This window comes from Triturus cristatus, chromosome 4_2 (assembly GCF_964204655.1).
Source record: "Triturus cristatus chromosome 4_2, aTriCri1.1, whole genome shotgun sequence".
Taxonomy (NCBI): domain Eukaryota; kingdom Metazoa; phylum Chordata; class Amphibia; order Caudata; family Salamandridae; genus Triturus; species Triturus cristatus.
The window spans coordinates 286,534,814-286,552,538 of record NC_140586.1 but is presented as its reverse complement, the minus strand read 5'-3'; the positions used below and the strand labels follow the sequence as shown (position 1 = coordinate 286,552,538).

Here is a 17,725-nt window from a genome sequence, read left to right as displayed (position 1 = left end):
CCCATCAGCCTCCCATGTAGAATAGCGTAGCGCCCTGCTGTGTCAGTGTGAGTTTGGATTGCAGTAAATGGGATACCCTTTTTAGGTCTCGCCTGCGAATGCAGCGCGAAGCGCTGCTTTCGGCGAGATCTATTGTTGCTGACTTGCCTCGGAAGTGGGACAGGAGATGTGCACGCGCAGGCTTTTGGCGGATTTGAGTTGGTGTACGCGCCTCCAGCCACGCGGCGTGCACATCTCCTGTCCCTCTTCCCTCGCAAGCCAGCATTTAGTTTCACTTTCTACATATGGAGAATCCCACTCACCCGGTCTGCGGGGGGAATCCTTCTGAACGGCGGCTTCCGGAGCACTCCAGCTACACTACTGCCAGCACGACGCGGGGCTCTCTCCTTATGCATGGGAGCCCCGCACTGCTATCTGCCGCTCTTCACCCGGGCCCCCTCCTGGGACCCGGGACTTCAGCTCCCACACCGGCTGCACGCGAAAGTAACAGGTACTGCGCATGCGCGGGCAGCCCTCGCCTCCCAGGTCTCCTCCCCAGCCCGGAGCTGCTTTCTGTTTTGCTTTTTTTTTTTTGGCAGTGAAGAGGCCCCGGCGACTGCCACGTTTTATCTGTTTACGCACGCAAGGGCGAACGTTAAAGGGAAGGATAGGAAGTGCTTTTTTGCAGGCTCCGGCCAAGCTCGCGCCAGCGACAGGACCCGTGCAACAGGTGATCTCTCCGCGCTCGAGGGTGGCAGTGCAACGCGCGTCTTGTGGTGTTTGTTAATACAAATAAGCTGCTGAGCCGAACTGTAATGAAGCAGATGTCAATGGGATTCGCGCAATTATGTGTTGTGTGTAGCGCTGTATGGAAGCCGTTTTAAATGCTATTCCGAAAAAATCATCGACCCACCAAGCAATCTAGGCCTTTTGTTTTTTTGCATATTTATATAGCGCAAACTCGACCCAAAGGTATCGGAGCGCTTTACACGAGCACCGTATTTACACTGGCACAGGGAGATTAAGTGTTTTGCCCAGAATCGCAGGATGTGGACGCAACCCCGAGGCTGGAACCCTTGTTTCCAGCACCAAAGTTGGCAGTCTAGCCGACGGACCACATCCTCTCCCCTGATAGTTTGACTTTGCACCGCTCTGTGAGTCACCTGTAACTGTTGTAATGCAACCCATTGCAATATTACAGACACACTACACATCACAACAGGTGTATATTGTGTTAAAAAAGCTCTCTTTTATTTAAGTCAGTAGTCTTGATATCAGCACTGGAAGAATGAAAGGATGAATAGGCATAACGCTTTGCAGAGAAACAAACTTATTACTAAGGTGCTGATTTACAATTGTGCAGACAGCGTACTCTGTCACAGATGTGGCGGAATACCCTGTCCCCCAAAGCCTTGCCCCTTCCACCTTATTTAGACTTGGGTAGACTCTCAGCTTCCGTTGACGGAGCCGCTGTAGGCTCAATCGATGGAAAGCTTCCGCCGACGGCCTGATGGAGAAGGGGCCATTAGAGGAAAGACTTTCTACCCCTCTCCTTATTAAAGGTAAATCCTGCTGGTGAAGGACGAATAAAATAACAAGCATTTGCAATGAAATAGGTCTCGTAATTACGCGAGTTTGAGCTATTGGCATTATAAATGACAATGCCTTTTATTTTTGTGTCTGTTTGTAAAACATAAATAAAAGGCATTGTTATTTACAATGCCAATAGCTCAAACTTGCGTAAATGCGAGACCTATTGCATTGCAAATGCTTGTTGACAAGAGTGAGGACACCGTGGCTAAAAGAAGAATGAGGAAGCAATCCTATATCCAGCCCAGCAACTTCCCACCAGCCCATCCGTTATTTGTGTCCGATGTGTTTCCTGTAGAAGGGCAATGCCAATACCGTGGCGATCTAAATGTGCCAGAACTTGTTGAATCTTTTTTGGCTAATTTAGCCCCCGTACATTCCATGTTAAACAGGAAATGGACATCACAGTACTATGGACACTTGCAGCAAGTTATATCTAAGATGCACATAGCCCATCACATCAGAATGCCCATCCTCCCCTACGAAACGAGCACTGCTATGAGTGTTTGATCGAACATACCTGCCGCTGTTAAAAGTTGTAAAAACAAGATCAGTCACGGTAATAGACCCCATCACACCCCCCCCCCCACCCACCAACACCCCCCACCCACTTTAGCGACCCCAACATGCCAAAGCCATCCCGAACCACCCAAAACAATTCCCAAGTGTAATACCATGGGAGAGGCCAGTTGCGGGGATCACCCATGAGGAGGCGCTTGAGCACAAAATCCCTCCCAGTTAGTACAGGAGGTGGCCGAGCCATCGTTAAAAACGTTAAAAACCTCCGCATGCAACTTCGTACAGCATCTCGCAAACACAGAGCTATTAGCACAAAGCAAATATTTCCACTAAACAGCAGTGATGGCATCGGAACAGTGCATGGCAAACAATAAGGCATTGTTATTTAAAACCAACGTGGCATCATGGCTAACTAATACAATGCAGCTCAATAATAATACAGTAAACCAAGTTGAGACATCACGTGCAGATAGTGGCCACTATCTTTTGTCCGTCAATTAACTCCTTCCTCCCGTCTCGTGCTCCGTACCAGCGGTGGAGGAGCAGCTGCGTCTTGTAATATTTTTAGCAAAAGTCATCGCCATTTTCGGGCAAGTGAAGATCTTGTACTTCCCATTGTCCTCTATGCGCAATCTTGCGGGGTGTAGCATAGCGTACGGTATTTTTGCTGCGATGAGAAGTTTCTTTACAGATTGATTCTCTCTCCGGGCCTCTTGTACTGCCATCGTGAAATCAGGGTAAAAGGCTAACCTATTCCCTTGATGTATGATGGATCCCTTTTCACGTGCCAGCCGGAGGACAGTGTCCCGATCTCTATAATTCAGAAGGCGGGCGACGATGGGATGCGGAGGAGCACCTGGAGGTGGACAGGCAGCCAATGAACGATGTGCACGTTCCACTATCGGGACCTGCGATAGCTGTTCGGCCCCATAAAGCTCTCGAAGAAGATTCTCCATGTAGGTTTCTAAGCGTCCTGTGTTCGTGGATTCTGGTAGGCCCGTAATGCGCACATTATTGCGGCGCGATCTAGCTTCCAAGTCTTCATTACGAGCCTTTATGACTGCCAGCACCTTTTCCATAGAGGCCGCTTTGTCGTTGACTTGTTGAAGCCCGTCCGCCCGTCCGATATGCAGGTCTCCACTTCACCCAGACGTTGCACATGCTTATCCAGTTTTGCAGACATGTGGTCTATGTGTAAGTTCAGATGATCAATCTTACCGTCTATGGACTGAAGACTTGCTTGGACCGCTAATAGAGTTTTGTCAATGTTGGTAAGATGATCTGCGGGAGCGTCCGCCTCAGAATCCGAGGAGGCATGTTGAGAAGCTCTGCTGGTTTTACGTGGTTCAAAGTTGCGGCTGGCCGCAGTTAGATTTACCCATGATGATGACGCAGCCGAGAGGGGTCGGAGCGAGGCCCGGACCAAAAATTAAAAAATGATGTGAGTCTCTCTACACCCAGCAGTATGTCCCAGAGGCCCAAGGTAATAGTGAGGGGATGGAGATATTGCGCAGATTGCAGCACAGCTTTTTATCAATGAGCACCCAGATCTCCTATGATATCAACTGCCAGTCCCGTCCGCAATGTCCAGTGCCTCTCAGACAAACCGCGCCAGCCTATACGTGAATAGAAGAGAGGCCCAGCTGCGCAGTGGAGGAAACAGTACAGCTACATACACCTGCCAGTCTAATGAGAGGCCAAAGTTCAACGGGGCCTAGTTGATACTCTGGCAGGGCCGTAAGTCCACAATCGCCTACTGGGTGCCAATATGGGTCTCACTTTGTAACATAGTCCACAGCTGCAGTATCGAGGGAGGATCAGACTTGCAAAAGGAGAAGCACCACACAGGACGTGTTTCAACTGCACCTAATCTGCTCCAAAGCAGCACAGCACTCGGGGGTTCACATCAAAAGTATGTAGGGCATTTATGACGCCTGCCCACAGAACGCCACGATCTCCTTGCAGCACTTGGCGCCGTCGCACGCATTAGGGAACCACTCCTATTCTGCAACCGGCAGTGAACGCGGTCCCCCAGCAGGAGGCCTCCCGCACACCAGCGAACACCACACCACACAGCGGAGAGGTGGGCCCGCCGCGCTTGCACCAGGAAACTGCTGACCAGCCCCGCAGCTCCGAAACTGGGCAGCCCTGGAAGGCGCCAGCCGCGACGGGCAGCACAGCTACCTGCAGTCCCGCACCGGCAGGCCACGGGGCCGAAGAGCCGAGGGCGGCCCACTCCCCTGGCCCGATTCCTCGTAGCGGTAGGAGTTTACTAGCCCTCAGCCCGTGCCCCACGGTCTCCGGATCACAGGCCTAGCAGCGCCGTGCCCCCAACGGCAACACCGCCCAATGCCACCCCATCACACATATGTAGTACGCAGAAATGGCCCTGACAAAGGCGGATGATGCAGGATAATGTAAGGATTATGGGTTCGGCCGGCGGAGCTGCTCTACAGAGCGACCATCTTGCCGTGCGCCCTCTAGCGCTTCCGAGAAGCTTTTTAAATGGTGTGCAGTTGTTACCGTGGAGCGTCATGTGACAGGCGAATATCACAACATGAAAATGATCAAACACAGCTGACACATCTTTAATACAGGATCCAGACAATGGGATGATACAAGAGCCAGAAGCCTTAAAGACACACTGGTACATTCGAGACCCAAGCAGGAAATAACTATAACATCTCATAGTGGAACATTTTGTAAATTACTTATACCCTTGTACTGATCAGTACTAATCTTGTACACTTTCTGCCGTGACGCACTGCTCCGTAGTGTAATGTGATGTACATTTCTCCTCTTTTTATAAAATCCTAATCTCATGCCAACAGTTTTACTACCCATACACTAAACAGAGCATGGCGTGCAGCAATAGACATCATGTGATGACTTGGGTGGGAGAAATGCATCATCCACAATGGGTACTAATTTTAAACATCGAGGGCTGTGAATGAACATAGATTTGAAAATCACACCATACTACAATCCCCAGCCTTCGTATCTCATGACATTCGCGAGTCACATGACGCTCCACGGTAACAACTGCACACTATTGAAAATTCTACTTGACCCGAGCCTGGCTAACATCCAAGGCATGCAGTGAGCCAAGTAGATGTAAATGGAGGTGCTCAGACAAAATATAAAGTATAAAATATCGTCTTGCACAAATATTGAGTCAAAAATATTGTGACGTGGAAATATCTTCAGCTAGAATATCAATTTTAAGATATCGGTTTTTTTGTGGTTTTTTTTTATAACCAGGTTATTAAAGTTTACAAAAATACAGTTTGTTTAGTTTTTTAATTATGTATTTTGGTGTATATTTTAAATGTATATAATGTAATTTTTTGTATAATTTGTATTTTAAAGCATTTGTAATTTTTTTTATTAGTTATTACATTTAATTTAAATGTTTGTTTAGTACCTTAGCAGGTTGTGAGTTTTTATGGGCACAGGGTGGGAACTAATTTAATTATAATAAATTAATTAATATTTATTGACTGTTAATAGTGAATTTTTTTTATTGTATGTGTGGGTTTTATAGGGGTTTAGGGTGGGTAGTAATTTAATTATACTTCATAATTAATTGTTAATTATTCGTTTAACTAATTTAATTGTGTAAATATTATTTTTGATTTTAGGTGTGGGTTGTGGTGTTGAGAGGGGTACAGGGTAGGAAGTAATTTAATTCCAAGTACTTCGTATTTATATCTAATAATTATTCAATGTATAATTAAATGTTAATTTTTTTTTTTTTTTTTTTTTAACTTAAATCTTGTGTGGGCTTGGGTTTTGTTGGGGGTATATGGTTGGAAGTAAATTTATTTTTAATTAGGTTATAATTAATTGTTTAATTGATATTAACTATTACGTTTAACATTTATTCTATCGGGTATAGATTAAATTTGTATTTATTGATAATTTGATAAATATTTGGCAATTGTGTAAATTGTTTCTTAAAGTTAAATTTTATCTGTTTGTAAGTTTTGTAGGGGTATATGGTGGGAGGTAACTAAAAAAAATTATTGAATTTTTTTATGTGAATTTTTAAATAAATATTTTTTGGGTTAATTATTTTTGGATTTAAAGTTTAACAATGTTTGTAAATAGTTAACATTATATGTATTTATATTTTTGTATAAAATATATTTGATTTTTTTATTAAATATTTATATTTTAATTTAGTTTTCACAAATATGCTATTGTTTTGCAGAGAATATGTTTGATTCATATGCAGTACTATCTGCAGTGGGAATATTAATAATTTTTTTCTTACCCAATCCAACAGTGTCCCGACAGTTGCGCTGACTGGATTGGAAATAGTAAATTTTATTCCTCTGCAAACCAACACTTTCCCTACTGTTGCATTGACTGTAGTGTTACTTTTAAGTGTTACACCTCCTGAGTTCGACACTTTTTCTGCTTTTTATAAGTTGTGGGGAGAATAGCATATGTATTAATTTAAAAAAAAAATGGTAGTTTTGTTTACATTTTTTATATTAATGTTTTTGGTCATTTACAATTATATTATTTTTAGTAAATTTGAAATTTTTATTCTGTAAGTTTTTTTTATTTGTAATTAAAATTGCTTGTTAAATATTTTGGGAGCGGTGTATAAATTATTTTTTTTATATTTCATTTAAGAATGTTTTTCAAATATAATATACATTTAGGGAAGTTTTTAAAGTATCCTTGTGTGTGTATATATTTAAAAAAAAAAATTAACAATTATATTTTTTAAAGATGTATATTAATATATGTTTGTATTCTCAGAGTATTCATATTTTATTTAATTAATGTTTACTATTTTAGTGTGTGTGTGTGTGTGTGTGTGTGTATATATATATATATATATATATATATATATATATATATATATATATATATATTGCATTCTCCACACATCCACGTAGCTTACATATATACACAAAGTATCCCAGTCCCGTCTTGTCTGAGAGTCCCAGGAAAAACGGGTACGGACCACAGCGTGTTCTGGTATTCAGTGCAGTTTATTGCTTAGGTTATCAGCAATTCTGGCATAGCAGCATTACGCGTTTCGACAGTGTACCACTGTCTTGATCACATGACATGCATACGGCCAATCAAAGCTTATATAACGGTGAAAAAACAGTGAAAACAGACTCGATATGCCGTTGTTTGCAAAATTACTAAATGTAAACATTGTTTCACAATATTATTTGTCATATTGTTAAAAATATACATATAAATATTCATACTTAGGCAAATTAGCAAAAGTCGCAGTTTACAATAAATATGTAAAAAGAGTGAAAAAGTGCAAGTGCTTAAAAATTTCCTGAATAAATTCAATCACCGATTGTTATAAAAAAAAGTTTAAAAGTTGATAAAATATCCATATTAAAATCATATGAATTTTGATCAGTGAAGAGAAGCTAAGCTAATTGTTTGTGTATATGTTTGATGTTGGATGACTACATATATAGTTGCCAACAATATAAAGTATACAAAGAGACAAATACTAAACAAAATTTGTAAACCCCATGTGAGATTGTGGTGTATACTTAACAATGATTTTTTAACCTCATATCGTTAGCTTGTGCTAGTGTATCTCAGGTAAATTAGAGAAGTTTCCCTATATTAAAGGATTACTTCTATAGTTGCCATAGTCTTGGTGAAATCACAAACAATAAACATGCACAAACTTAGACGAATTATTTTTCATTTAAAACCAGTACCCAATGTCATCATCGGCGATTCATTCGTTAATAGATTGTTAAAATCTAAAGTAAAAACCGGAGAACCAGTTAAAACTCTCGATAAAAACCTCTCTAAAAATTCAATAAAAAGCCTGATAAATAACAAGTTGTAATGGTTTTAAAAAAGACGTATACGGCAGATATGAGAAGGTAGTTATATTTGGTGTATGTCTCATTTAGAAAAGTTACAAAAAATGGTGCATTTCTTCTCCGTTGTTCAAACCTTTTGGCATTTTGGAATCTAGAGCCAAGATGTAATATGATTCTAACTGCCTTAAATTTTTCTCCCTGTTGCCCCCTCTGATAGATTTGGGTATCATGTCAATGACAAAGTAGCTAAAATCGTTTAAGTTGTTGTTATGGACATGTTTGAAATGTCTAGCTACTGGGTAACTGGGGTCTGAGTTTACAATTGCTCTCAGGTGTTGTAGGATCCGATTAAATACTTGGAGTTTTGTGCTTCCCACGTATCTGAGTTTGCAAGTACATTCTAAGACATAAACTGCAAATTCAGTGCGGCATGTTAGTATTTTGGAGATTCTTATGGGATTAGATTCTACCATTCCTGTTACTTCATTAGTATTGACCCCAAATTTACAAGCTCTACATGAGCTGCATTTGAAAAAACCTTTTTTGTTGGTCAACCAGTTAGTTGTTTTCATAACTTCTGGACTAGATCTCACTAATGCGTCTCATTGATTGTGCCCGTCTAAAAGTAATATTGGGTCATTCAGGTACCAATTGGGACATAGTGAGGTCTGTTTTAACAATGGGCCAATTCTTGTATATAATCCTTTTTGATTTGTTTGTCTTGTTGACTGTATGCTGTAATCAGTCTTATGTTACTTTCTGATTCAGTTTTGTTGGTTGTGAGACATACCACTTCATCCGTTTCTACACTGTTGCTACAAGTATTGGCTTTATCCATAGCTTTCAAGAATTCCTTTTACCCTCTATGGATAAATCTCTCAAATGCCCCATGTTGACATATCTTGAGGTCCTCATCTGTGTTACATATACGTTTGATCCTCAAGAATTCCCCATATGGGATACTTTTAATCAAATGATAGGGATGAGAGCTGGTTGCATGCAGTATGGCATTGCCTGCTGTGCTTTTTCTGTGTAGTTTAGTGTGAATGAAATTATTACTGATGTAAATCTCCACATCTAAAAACTGTGTTAATTTCTCATTTATGTCTGCCGTAAAATTCAAGTTTAGGTTATTGACGTTTATGTTTTTAACAAATTCATAAGCTGTTTCCTTAGTGCCCCTCCAGATGACGAAAACATCATCTATAAAACGCCACCATTGTATAACATGTGTATCAAACATCTCCTTGTGAGTGGTTTTGAGGACATGCTCCTCCCACCAGCCTACGTGAAGACACGCATAGCTGGGGGAAAAACATGCCCCCATCGCATAGCTGTTGAAACACCTCCTTGTTAAAGATAAAGAAATTGTTGGTTAAACAGATGTTGATCATGTCTAACAGCATTATATTGTGTTGATAAAAGATACTGGAGCGTTTAGACAAAGTATCCACTAGCCAATATACCATCAGAATGTCGAATACTGGTGTATAGAGAACTTATGTCCATGACCAGAAAGACATATTCTTTTTTCCATTCAATGGTTTGAAGTTTGGATATGAAATGGCTGTTGTCACGAATATATGAGTCCAATGATTCCACATGTTCATGGAGAAAGAAATCCACATATTTTGACTTGTTCTCCAGGAGTCCCTTTTGTGCTGATATTATGGGTCTCCCTGGGACTGGATTTGTTTTTTTGTGTACTTTAGGGATGAAATAAAGTACTGGTGTAATAGGGTGATCGTTCCTTAGAAATTCCAATTCATTTTTAGTCAACAGTCCCATTCTTTTCCATTTTGATAGTTCTTTAGATACTAGTTCTTTAATTCTTTTCAAATCATTGAATGTTGCCTTTCCATAGCATTCATTGTCTCCCAAGTGTTTATGTGCTTCCTCCATATACATATGCCGGGGCCATAGGACAATGTTGCCACCTTTGTCGGAGTTATTGATAATCAGATCTCCATGTGATTGTAGCTTACGCATTAATTTAGAATATTGTAGATTTTTGTGTTTTTGTGTGCGTAATATTTTTTGATTGAGTTTTTTCAAGTCTTCTGTAACACAGTCACTGAATATATCAATAGCATCTCTAGGCATCATCGGGATAAATGATGACGGTGGTCGAAATGGTGTTGGACTAATCACATTGCCCTGCATGCCCATTTCTAACATATCTTCTTGTGTTGGTTGGATTATATTAGGTTCCTCTTTTGCTAAGGCATGCATAGAGCGGAGTAGTGGAATGTGACAAACTTGAAACAGCTCATCAATAGTATTGGCGGGTTCAGCGGTATTGGCTTTTTCAGTCATTTTGTTCAGTTTGAAATGTTTTCTCAGCTTTAGTTTCCTGATGAATTTGAACACGTCAACTCGAGTTTGTGGGTATTTGAAATTGTTGCCTGGACAAAATGATAAACCAAGTGATAGTAATTGTAATTCCGCTACTGTTAATTCGATGTTGGATAGATTGATCACAGTGTTGTCTGGGGCTATTTGTTTGGTTTCTGTCATTACCATTTTTTCCCCCTGCTCCCTCTGCCTCTTCCTCTCGACTTTTCTCCTTTGTTTTCTCCTAGTGTTGTTTTCCCGGCGTTTGTCTTCTTGGGATCGTGTGAGCGCAGAGTATGGCGGCGATCTTCTATTAGAAACCCCAATTCCTCCGAGGGGGTATAATTTGTTGGGAGTCTTGTTAGATGGTTATTTGATACACTGTCATCAGATTCATAGTTACTGCTTATAGAGCTTGTGTCAGTACTTGGTGTATCATTTCTCTCTTCGGTTACACTGTTACCGCTGGTAATTTTGGTGGTCAGAGCTTGTCTTTTCGCGTTGTCGAATTTTCTTGCAAATGTGAACACCCTTCCTGTTTCATAATCTGTCTTGTCCCTCGTAAATTTCCAGATTTTTCTTGCTTTGATTGTTTCTTCATGTTTGGTTAGTCTTGACTTAATTTCTTCACGACTTTTTTTAATGAGTTCTTTTTGTTCATGTGCATCCAATATACTGTTTAATGATTCAATTTTTTTGATGATCTCATTTCTGTCGATCTCTGCATATTTTATTAAAATTGTTACCATATTCATGGATGCTTCTAGATTATTGTTTGCCCATTCTTTTAGCATTGAGCGATTGGGGTTTTCAAAAGATGGCGCGTAAGTATTCTGAGACCACGTGGGACGCGACCCACTTATTTGTATTTTTCCAGGCTTTTTTTCTCCCACCATTTAGTGAGTTCCGTTTTTAATAGTTTCTCCAAACTTTTCAACATTGTTTTAACGTCATGATTATCACCTGAAGCGTCTTTGTTGCCATTATGGGTTATATTAGTTGCTGGAAGATTTGAGAATAAAGCGTCTGCTGTAGCTTCTCTGGCCCGCAGCGCATCTGCTGATGTAGCCATTTTACAATGTTATTAGTGTCGCTGTATATTGCAAAAGGTTTCTGTACTAATGCGCTTGTTACTCTCGTGAATGTATCTCACGGAGCGCTGGTGTTGTTGTGAACACGAATCTCAATCACCCGCCTGTATGCCACATATGAGGTATAGCTGATTCCGCTTACCCTTCCGGAGTCACTCCTCTCCTCGTCGGCGTCCTCCGACCTCCGTTGAGTCGTCGGCTGATTTCGGAAAGTTGGGTTACGCGGGATTTCGCTCTTCTCCTCAGGTTAAGCTGCGGGGGGCTGGCTTGAAAGAAATACTCCTTCCGGGTTTTCACAAGTAATGGCTGTATGATTCTACCTGCCCGTTACGATGAGAGGGTCCATAGAAGGGAAGACGGCCAAACTTCCCCAAAATGTATACAAAGTATCACGGTCCCGTCTTGTCTGAGAGTCCCAGGAAAAACAGGTACGGACCACAGCGTGTTCTGGTATTCAGTGCAGTTTATTGCTTAGGTTATCAGCAATTCTGGCATAGCATCATTACGCGTTTCGACAGTGTACCACTGTCTTGATCACATGACATGCATACGGCCAATCAAAGCTTATATAACGGTGAAAAAACAGTGAAAACAGACTCGATATGCCGTTGTTTGCAAAATTACTAAATGTAAACATTGTTTCACAATATTATTTGTCATATTGTTAAAAATATACATATAAATATTCATACTTAGGCAAATGAGCAAAAGTCGCAGTTTGCAATAAATATGTAAACAGTGAAAAAGTGCAAGTATAAATATATATATTTGAAAATTGATATTTTGGAGAAGTATATTAGTGCAATCAATATATTTTTGTTCGGTATTTTTGTACTTTCAATTATAGGGAGTCGATATTTTTAACATCTGTATTTTTAACTTGATATATTGTCAGTGAACCGTAAAGGGAGTATGATTTCCAATGACTAAGTAAGTTCAGGGGTCTTTTTGAACAAGCAGTAACTGGAGGCAAACCGCATAACTCACGAGGGGATCAGTAGCTCACAATCTTTCCTATATTCTCAGTGTGTGACTACATGGATCGCCTGTCCCCACTGCCTTATGTAGCCTTACTAAAACATAGGACATGTAGGTCATAGCAGAGACTTTTTTATCAACCATTGTGTGTGCATGCTATACAGGGTTTGTCATTTTATTCTGCCTTACTGTGTGTGCTTTTAAATATATGGTCACGTGCAGGGTGAATTCTTTCGGCGTGGTGGATGGGTGACCCAACATGTTTGCATGCCTTGTTCCACATGTTTTAAGCATGTTGTGCCAAAGGATGACAAAATGTATTGTAAGGGGACAAGGGATACCCCCTATCGGGTACATAACAGTATTTACTTTTTCCAATCTAGAGACTATAATGAGCAAAAGGTTCATTAGGGTCTCTATGTTGCGTGTATGCTTCACGCTGCGTGCATGCTTCATGTTGTTTGTTCCATTTAAGTAGTCCAGAATCGTAGGGATTCAACATAGTTTTTGGTCCTGTGGAAAGCTTCTGACCCTTGGTGGCATACAAAAGGCTGAAACATGTTGAACCACTGATTCAATGGGTCATTGTACCCCCAAAACATCTGGTTGTTTTTATCTCGACCAAAGGACCTCCATAATAAAAAGGAGTTGGGATCTGGAAGGCCATTTTAATTCACATTCTAAATTCATTATTCTTAGCTATAGAGCTCCGCTTACAAATTGCTTCAAGCCACCCACTCACACTAGGTGTAGTGGGTGAGGATCTGATGATGAAGCATGCCACAGATGGTACCTTCTGGGTGTAAGACTAACTTCTCCACACACCACTCATCCTGCAGTTTTAGCTGCTGCCTCACCCACTACCACCTGATGTCTAATTAGCTCTTGAAGAGCTAGGATAACTACTCGCACCATTGGCCTACCTTCCCCTTGTTCCTAATTGATTTATGGCATTGATGGGATTTTTCATTGCTCCTGAACTGTCTTCATTGCTGGCCTTTTCATTCGGGGTGAAGAAAGAAAACTGCTTTAAATATCAGACTGCAAGTATAGACCTTGCATTTAACAAAGCAATAGGGACATATGACAGTTCATTAACTGACACAAACCTTCCTGGTTGAAAGGCATTGCAATCTGCTGTCCACGATTGGGAAGAAAAGTCAACTTGATCTGAAGCAGGGTTCCATCCCTGATGGATTGATGCTCCCACGGGATACTAACGAGATATACTTCTTGCAGCCCTTAAAAAGCCAAACTCAGAATAGTCTTGCTTAAAATACACAACGTGTTGAGTTCTATAACCTTTTGTGAATAGAGCGAGGAGTTTACATTAAACAAAAGAAATGTTGGAAGATCTGTTGAGGTTCAAATATTTGATTTTAGGCAGACTGATGCCCAAGTCCGGCCTCTGCTTAAAATTCAGAAACCAATTCCACTCATCTAATTTCTCTTTAGAAATCGCATTTGCCACTTTGTAAGCATGAAGATTCTGCACCAAACTATTTGCTCTTTTTATTTGCAGAACGTCAAGAGGAGAAACTAAAGAACAATAACCGGGACCTGTCCATGGTAAGAAACCCTTGCAGAGCACAAGACTGATTTTTGTGTTTATTTAAATGTCAACCATGCCCTATTGCAGGGTATTGTTTGCTCCTGACCTACCGTTGTGTTGAAAATTCTCAGAACTTCAGCATTTGTCTGTGTTACCCTGCTGCTTGTAAACAGAAGCATCTTGGCAGCGGTTCTTACTTGAAAGAATCATTCACTTCTTACCACCGTTTCGGGCAGTGTAGATGATCCGCCCCCTTCAGTGTTGCATTTAAGTCTAGACCTTGTTGCAAAATCTGACTCTTATGACACCACTAGTAGATGAGCAGCTTTGGACAGTTGTTTTCACAGGTTGATCACAAGGCTACATTTTGTTGCTTAGAATGTGCTTTTGTTCACTTGGTCATTGTGACAAAAGTGCAAGCAAAACCCAGTTTTGTTTGGCCTTTTTGGGCCTGACCCAAATTGTCTGGATCTGTTTTCTGTTAATTTACCACCGTTTCATAGCAAGATTGGTCAGATCAGCAGCCTGGAGACCCCATTCCTTAACCTACTGTTGTGCGCGAGATTGTCCTCTATTTTTATAATCTGAAAGTTTAACCCCTTGTGAGAGCACGACGGCTCCCGGCCGTAGTGCATTACGGTGGGCGTGTGCGCACGACGGCCGGGAGCCGTCGTGATCGCGAACGCCGTTTATTTCTCCCGCACAGCGGGAGAAATAAACCCGCACGCAAGGGGTTAAGCTAATGCTCACATCTTTCCAGGTATTGTACTATTTCTGGTGCCGAACATCCGCCGAGGCTTTTGGGCTTTTTGTGATACATTGTACGTAGCATTTCTAGTCTGTCCCAAGTGTGCTGTACCTGGTGAAGAGAACCTCCTATCTTTCGATATTTGTTCTGTGCCTGGTGCTGAGCCTTTTCTGTTGTCCTGGTTTTGTGTTCCAATGGGTGCTGAGCTGTCCTCCAGACTCTGCGCTTCATCTTGTGGTGAGCACCTCCTGCCCATCTCAAGCGTTGTGTTGTCTAATGCTGAACATATCCCTGCCCTCGCAGATTCCGTGAGAATGCTGCTGCTGAAATGATTAGCTGCGGTTTGTTTCTGCATTGTAATGGGCCTGGTGCTGAGCATCCTCTGCCCTGACAAACGTTGTGCTAACTTGGTTTCTGAGAATTCTGTGTCCTTCCAGGTTATCAGCTTCTCTCGGTGCTGGACATTTCTCATCTTTCCCAGACATGGGCCTGCTTCCAATGAGAAGCATTCCCATTATCCTGCTATTCCCATTGCTGAGCCTCTCTTGCATCTCTCTAGCAGGTGCTGCTAAGGCGCTGGCCTTTTCTTGCGTAAGAAGCATCATGCCACACGGAATACTGAGTGTCTCATATCCCTTCTTCCCTCACAGTCATTGTGGTCCTGCTTGTGCTGAGTATCTCCTGTCTATCCCTGGCATTGAACTGCTTTTGTTTCCTGTCTGCCATGGCATCATTATATTCCTTGTCCTGAGTAGTGCTGTTCCTCCTAATGAATGTCATCAGATTTTAGGATGATGGATCGCAGAGTCTAATGTCTTGGGAGGCTTTGAGAGTTGGCATCTTCTATAATATGCATACTTTGAACCTCCTTACCGTGAACAACTAAAGGAAGGCTTTACTGACAAATTTTCCTTTTGTTGTTGACCTGCACTTTTCTGGAATTGGTGCGCGGTTTAGGTTTTAAACTATAACCCTTTTAGTGGGGCATCCCATTTGTACATGATGCAGGTTTAGCCATCTCATCCCTAACCTGTAGACATTGAAACAACATCACCCACATTGGATAGTGCTACTGCTAAGTGATGGTTTGTTGGTGGTTTGATCTCACGTTCAACCAGTTCCTAGTCTACCATCAGTGTATACCATGCGCTTTATTGAGCAACGTCAAAATGGAGCAACATGTGTTAACACCAGTTGCGTGCGATTTGCCTGCTAACCCTCCCACTGTCTGAGAATTTAGCATGGCCGCTACACGAGTCTGATCGTTTTCTATGTGCTTGCATTGTTTTTCACAGATTTTCTTGCAGAAGTTTAAAAGTTAATTGCAAGCTTTTTTTTTTTCCACTGCAGGTCCGAATGAAGTCCATGTTTGCTATTGGATTCTGCTTCACAGCTTTGATGGGCATGTTCAACTCCATGTAAGTGAAGATGGCCTTTTGTGGCTTCTCCATCTGACACTTGCTGTAACACTCACAAACTTTGTGTCTGTTGTTGATATCTTGCAGTCTGAGCCTTCGGTTCTTCGTGAGGTTTGACCTGTGATTTTATCTGTTGAGGTGAAAACTCATTCATCTTCTCCAGTGGCTCATGCTCATCTTCCTCTGCTTTTTATGTGTTGCCTTTTTGGCCTCTTTCGCTGTCTGCCAGTCTATTGTTTCCCCAAAATAAATCCTACATAATATCCATAAAGGGGGTTTGATCAGACAAGCTTCATCCTTTGGTCTGTTAAATTGTCATTCACATTTTGCTTCCACTCACCACAGCATACTGCATCAGGCAATAGGTCTGCCCACATTACTCATTGGCTCCCTTAACTTTGAGATACTGCACAAAGCCTGTGTGCATTGTTCACGTCAGCCCTTTTAGGTTCCATTCTCTTTAGCTGCAAAGTATGAATATATTTTTTTTAATAGCATTAGCTCTTTATGATTAAATACAGACTATTTATTTACGATGCACTCCTTTTTTAATTTCATACCATAAAATGCTAAAGTGACCATGTAATACTGTAGCAGTCTGCGAATTAAGTGCTTTTTAAGCTGGTGATTTGTTCTAGTCTCCTTCACAAAAATAATAAAATGCATACACAACTGAAAGGCCTGTTTAAAAATACAACCCTAGTAAAACAGCTGCATCGGTGAAAGTTTCTTAAATGTATTTTTATTTTATTGCAAGCATAAAGCGTACTTGCGGCATATTCTTACAATAAAAACACCATTGCACCAGCTTGCCACATCAAGACTATTGCCTCCAACTTACGATTGGCTGACGGAGAATCACCGTGCCTTTCTTGGCCAAGGGGACCATAGAGAGGGTTCCGGTGCCAGAAATAGGTTGTGGTTGCTAGTCCATCTACTTTATGGTCCCCGAAAAGGACGGAGACCATCGTCCTGTCCTCTACCTCGGATCCCTCAATTACTTCCTCCGGAAAGAGAAGTTCAGGATGCTCACCCTTGCTCAGGTTCTGTCTACACTGGACCTGGAAGACTGGATGGTAGCGCTGGACTTGTAGGACACTTATTTCCATATTCCTCTCCTACCTGCCCATCGCCGCTACCTGCAGTTTACGGTGGGCCACAAGCACTTTCATTTTACCACGTTCCCCATTTACCTCACCAGTGCCCATCTGGTGTTCACCAAGTTGATTGCAGTGGCCACGGCTCATCTGCGGAGATCAGGGGCTCTAGTCTTCCCCCTATCTCAATGACTGATGTTGGCGGGCTCGCCCCAGGCGGTTGTATCCCACGTCCAGACTACGGCAAACTTCTTGCATTCATTGGGGTTCACTATCAGCGTGCCAAAGTCATATCTGACTCCTTCTCAGACGCCCCCTTTCATCAGAGCTGTCCTGGACACAGTGCAGTTTTGGGCCTATCCTCCCGAATGGCGAGTCCAGAATATTCAGGCTATGATACTGATGTTTCAGCCTCTATCCTGCATTTTGGTGAGACAGACTGAGGCTGCTGGGCCTCATTGCCTCCTGCATACTGCTAGTGAATCATTGAAGATGGTAATATGCAGCCTCTGCAATGGGACCTGAAGTTCCAGTGGGCGAAGCATCAAGGGAATCTCACTGACCTGGTCCAGATCTTGTAGGGAACTGCACAAG

General features: G+C 41.8%; 1 protein-coding gene across 1 annotated transcript in view; it reads left to right on the top strand.

Annotated features, from left to right (window-relative positions):
• TMCO1 (transmembrane and coiled-coil domains 1) overlaps nucleotides 1-17,725 on the top strand; it is a 121,610-nt gene that overhangs the window by 27,107 nt on the left and 76,778 nt on the right. Inside the window, exons 4-5 of the mRNA XM_085601539.1 lie at nucleotides 13,839-13,885; nucleotides 15,967-16,034. Of these exons, the coding sequence (XP_085457665.1) occupies nucleotides 13,839-13,885; nucleotides 15,967-16,034 (115 nt within the window). The remainder of the gene's footprint in view (nucleotides 1-13,838; nucleotides 13,886-15,966; nucleotides 16,035-17,725) is intronic.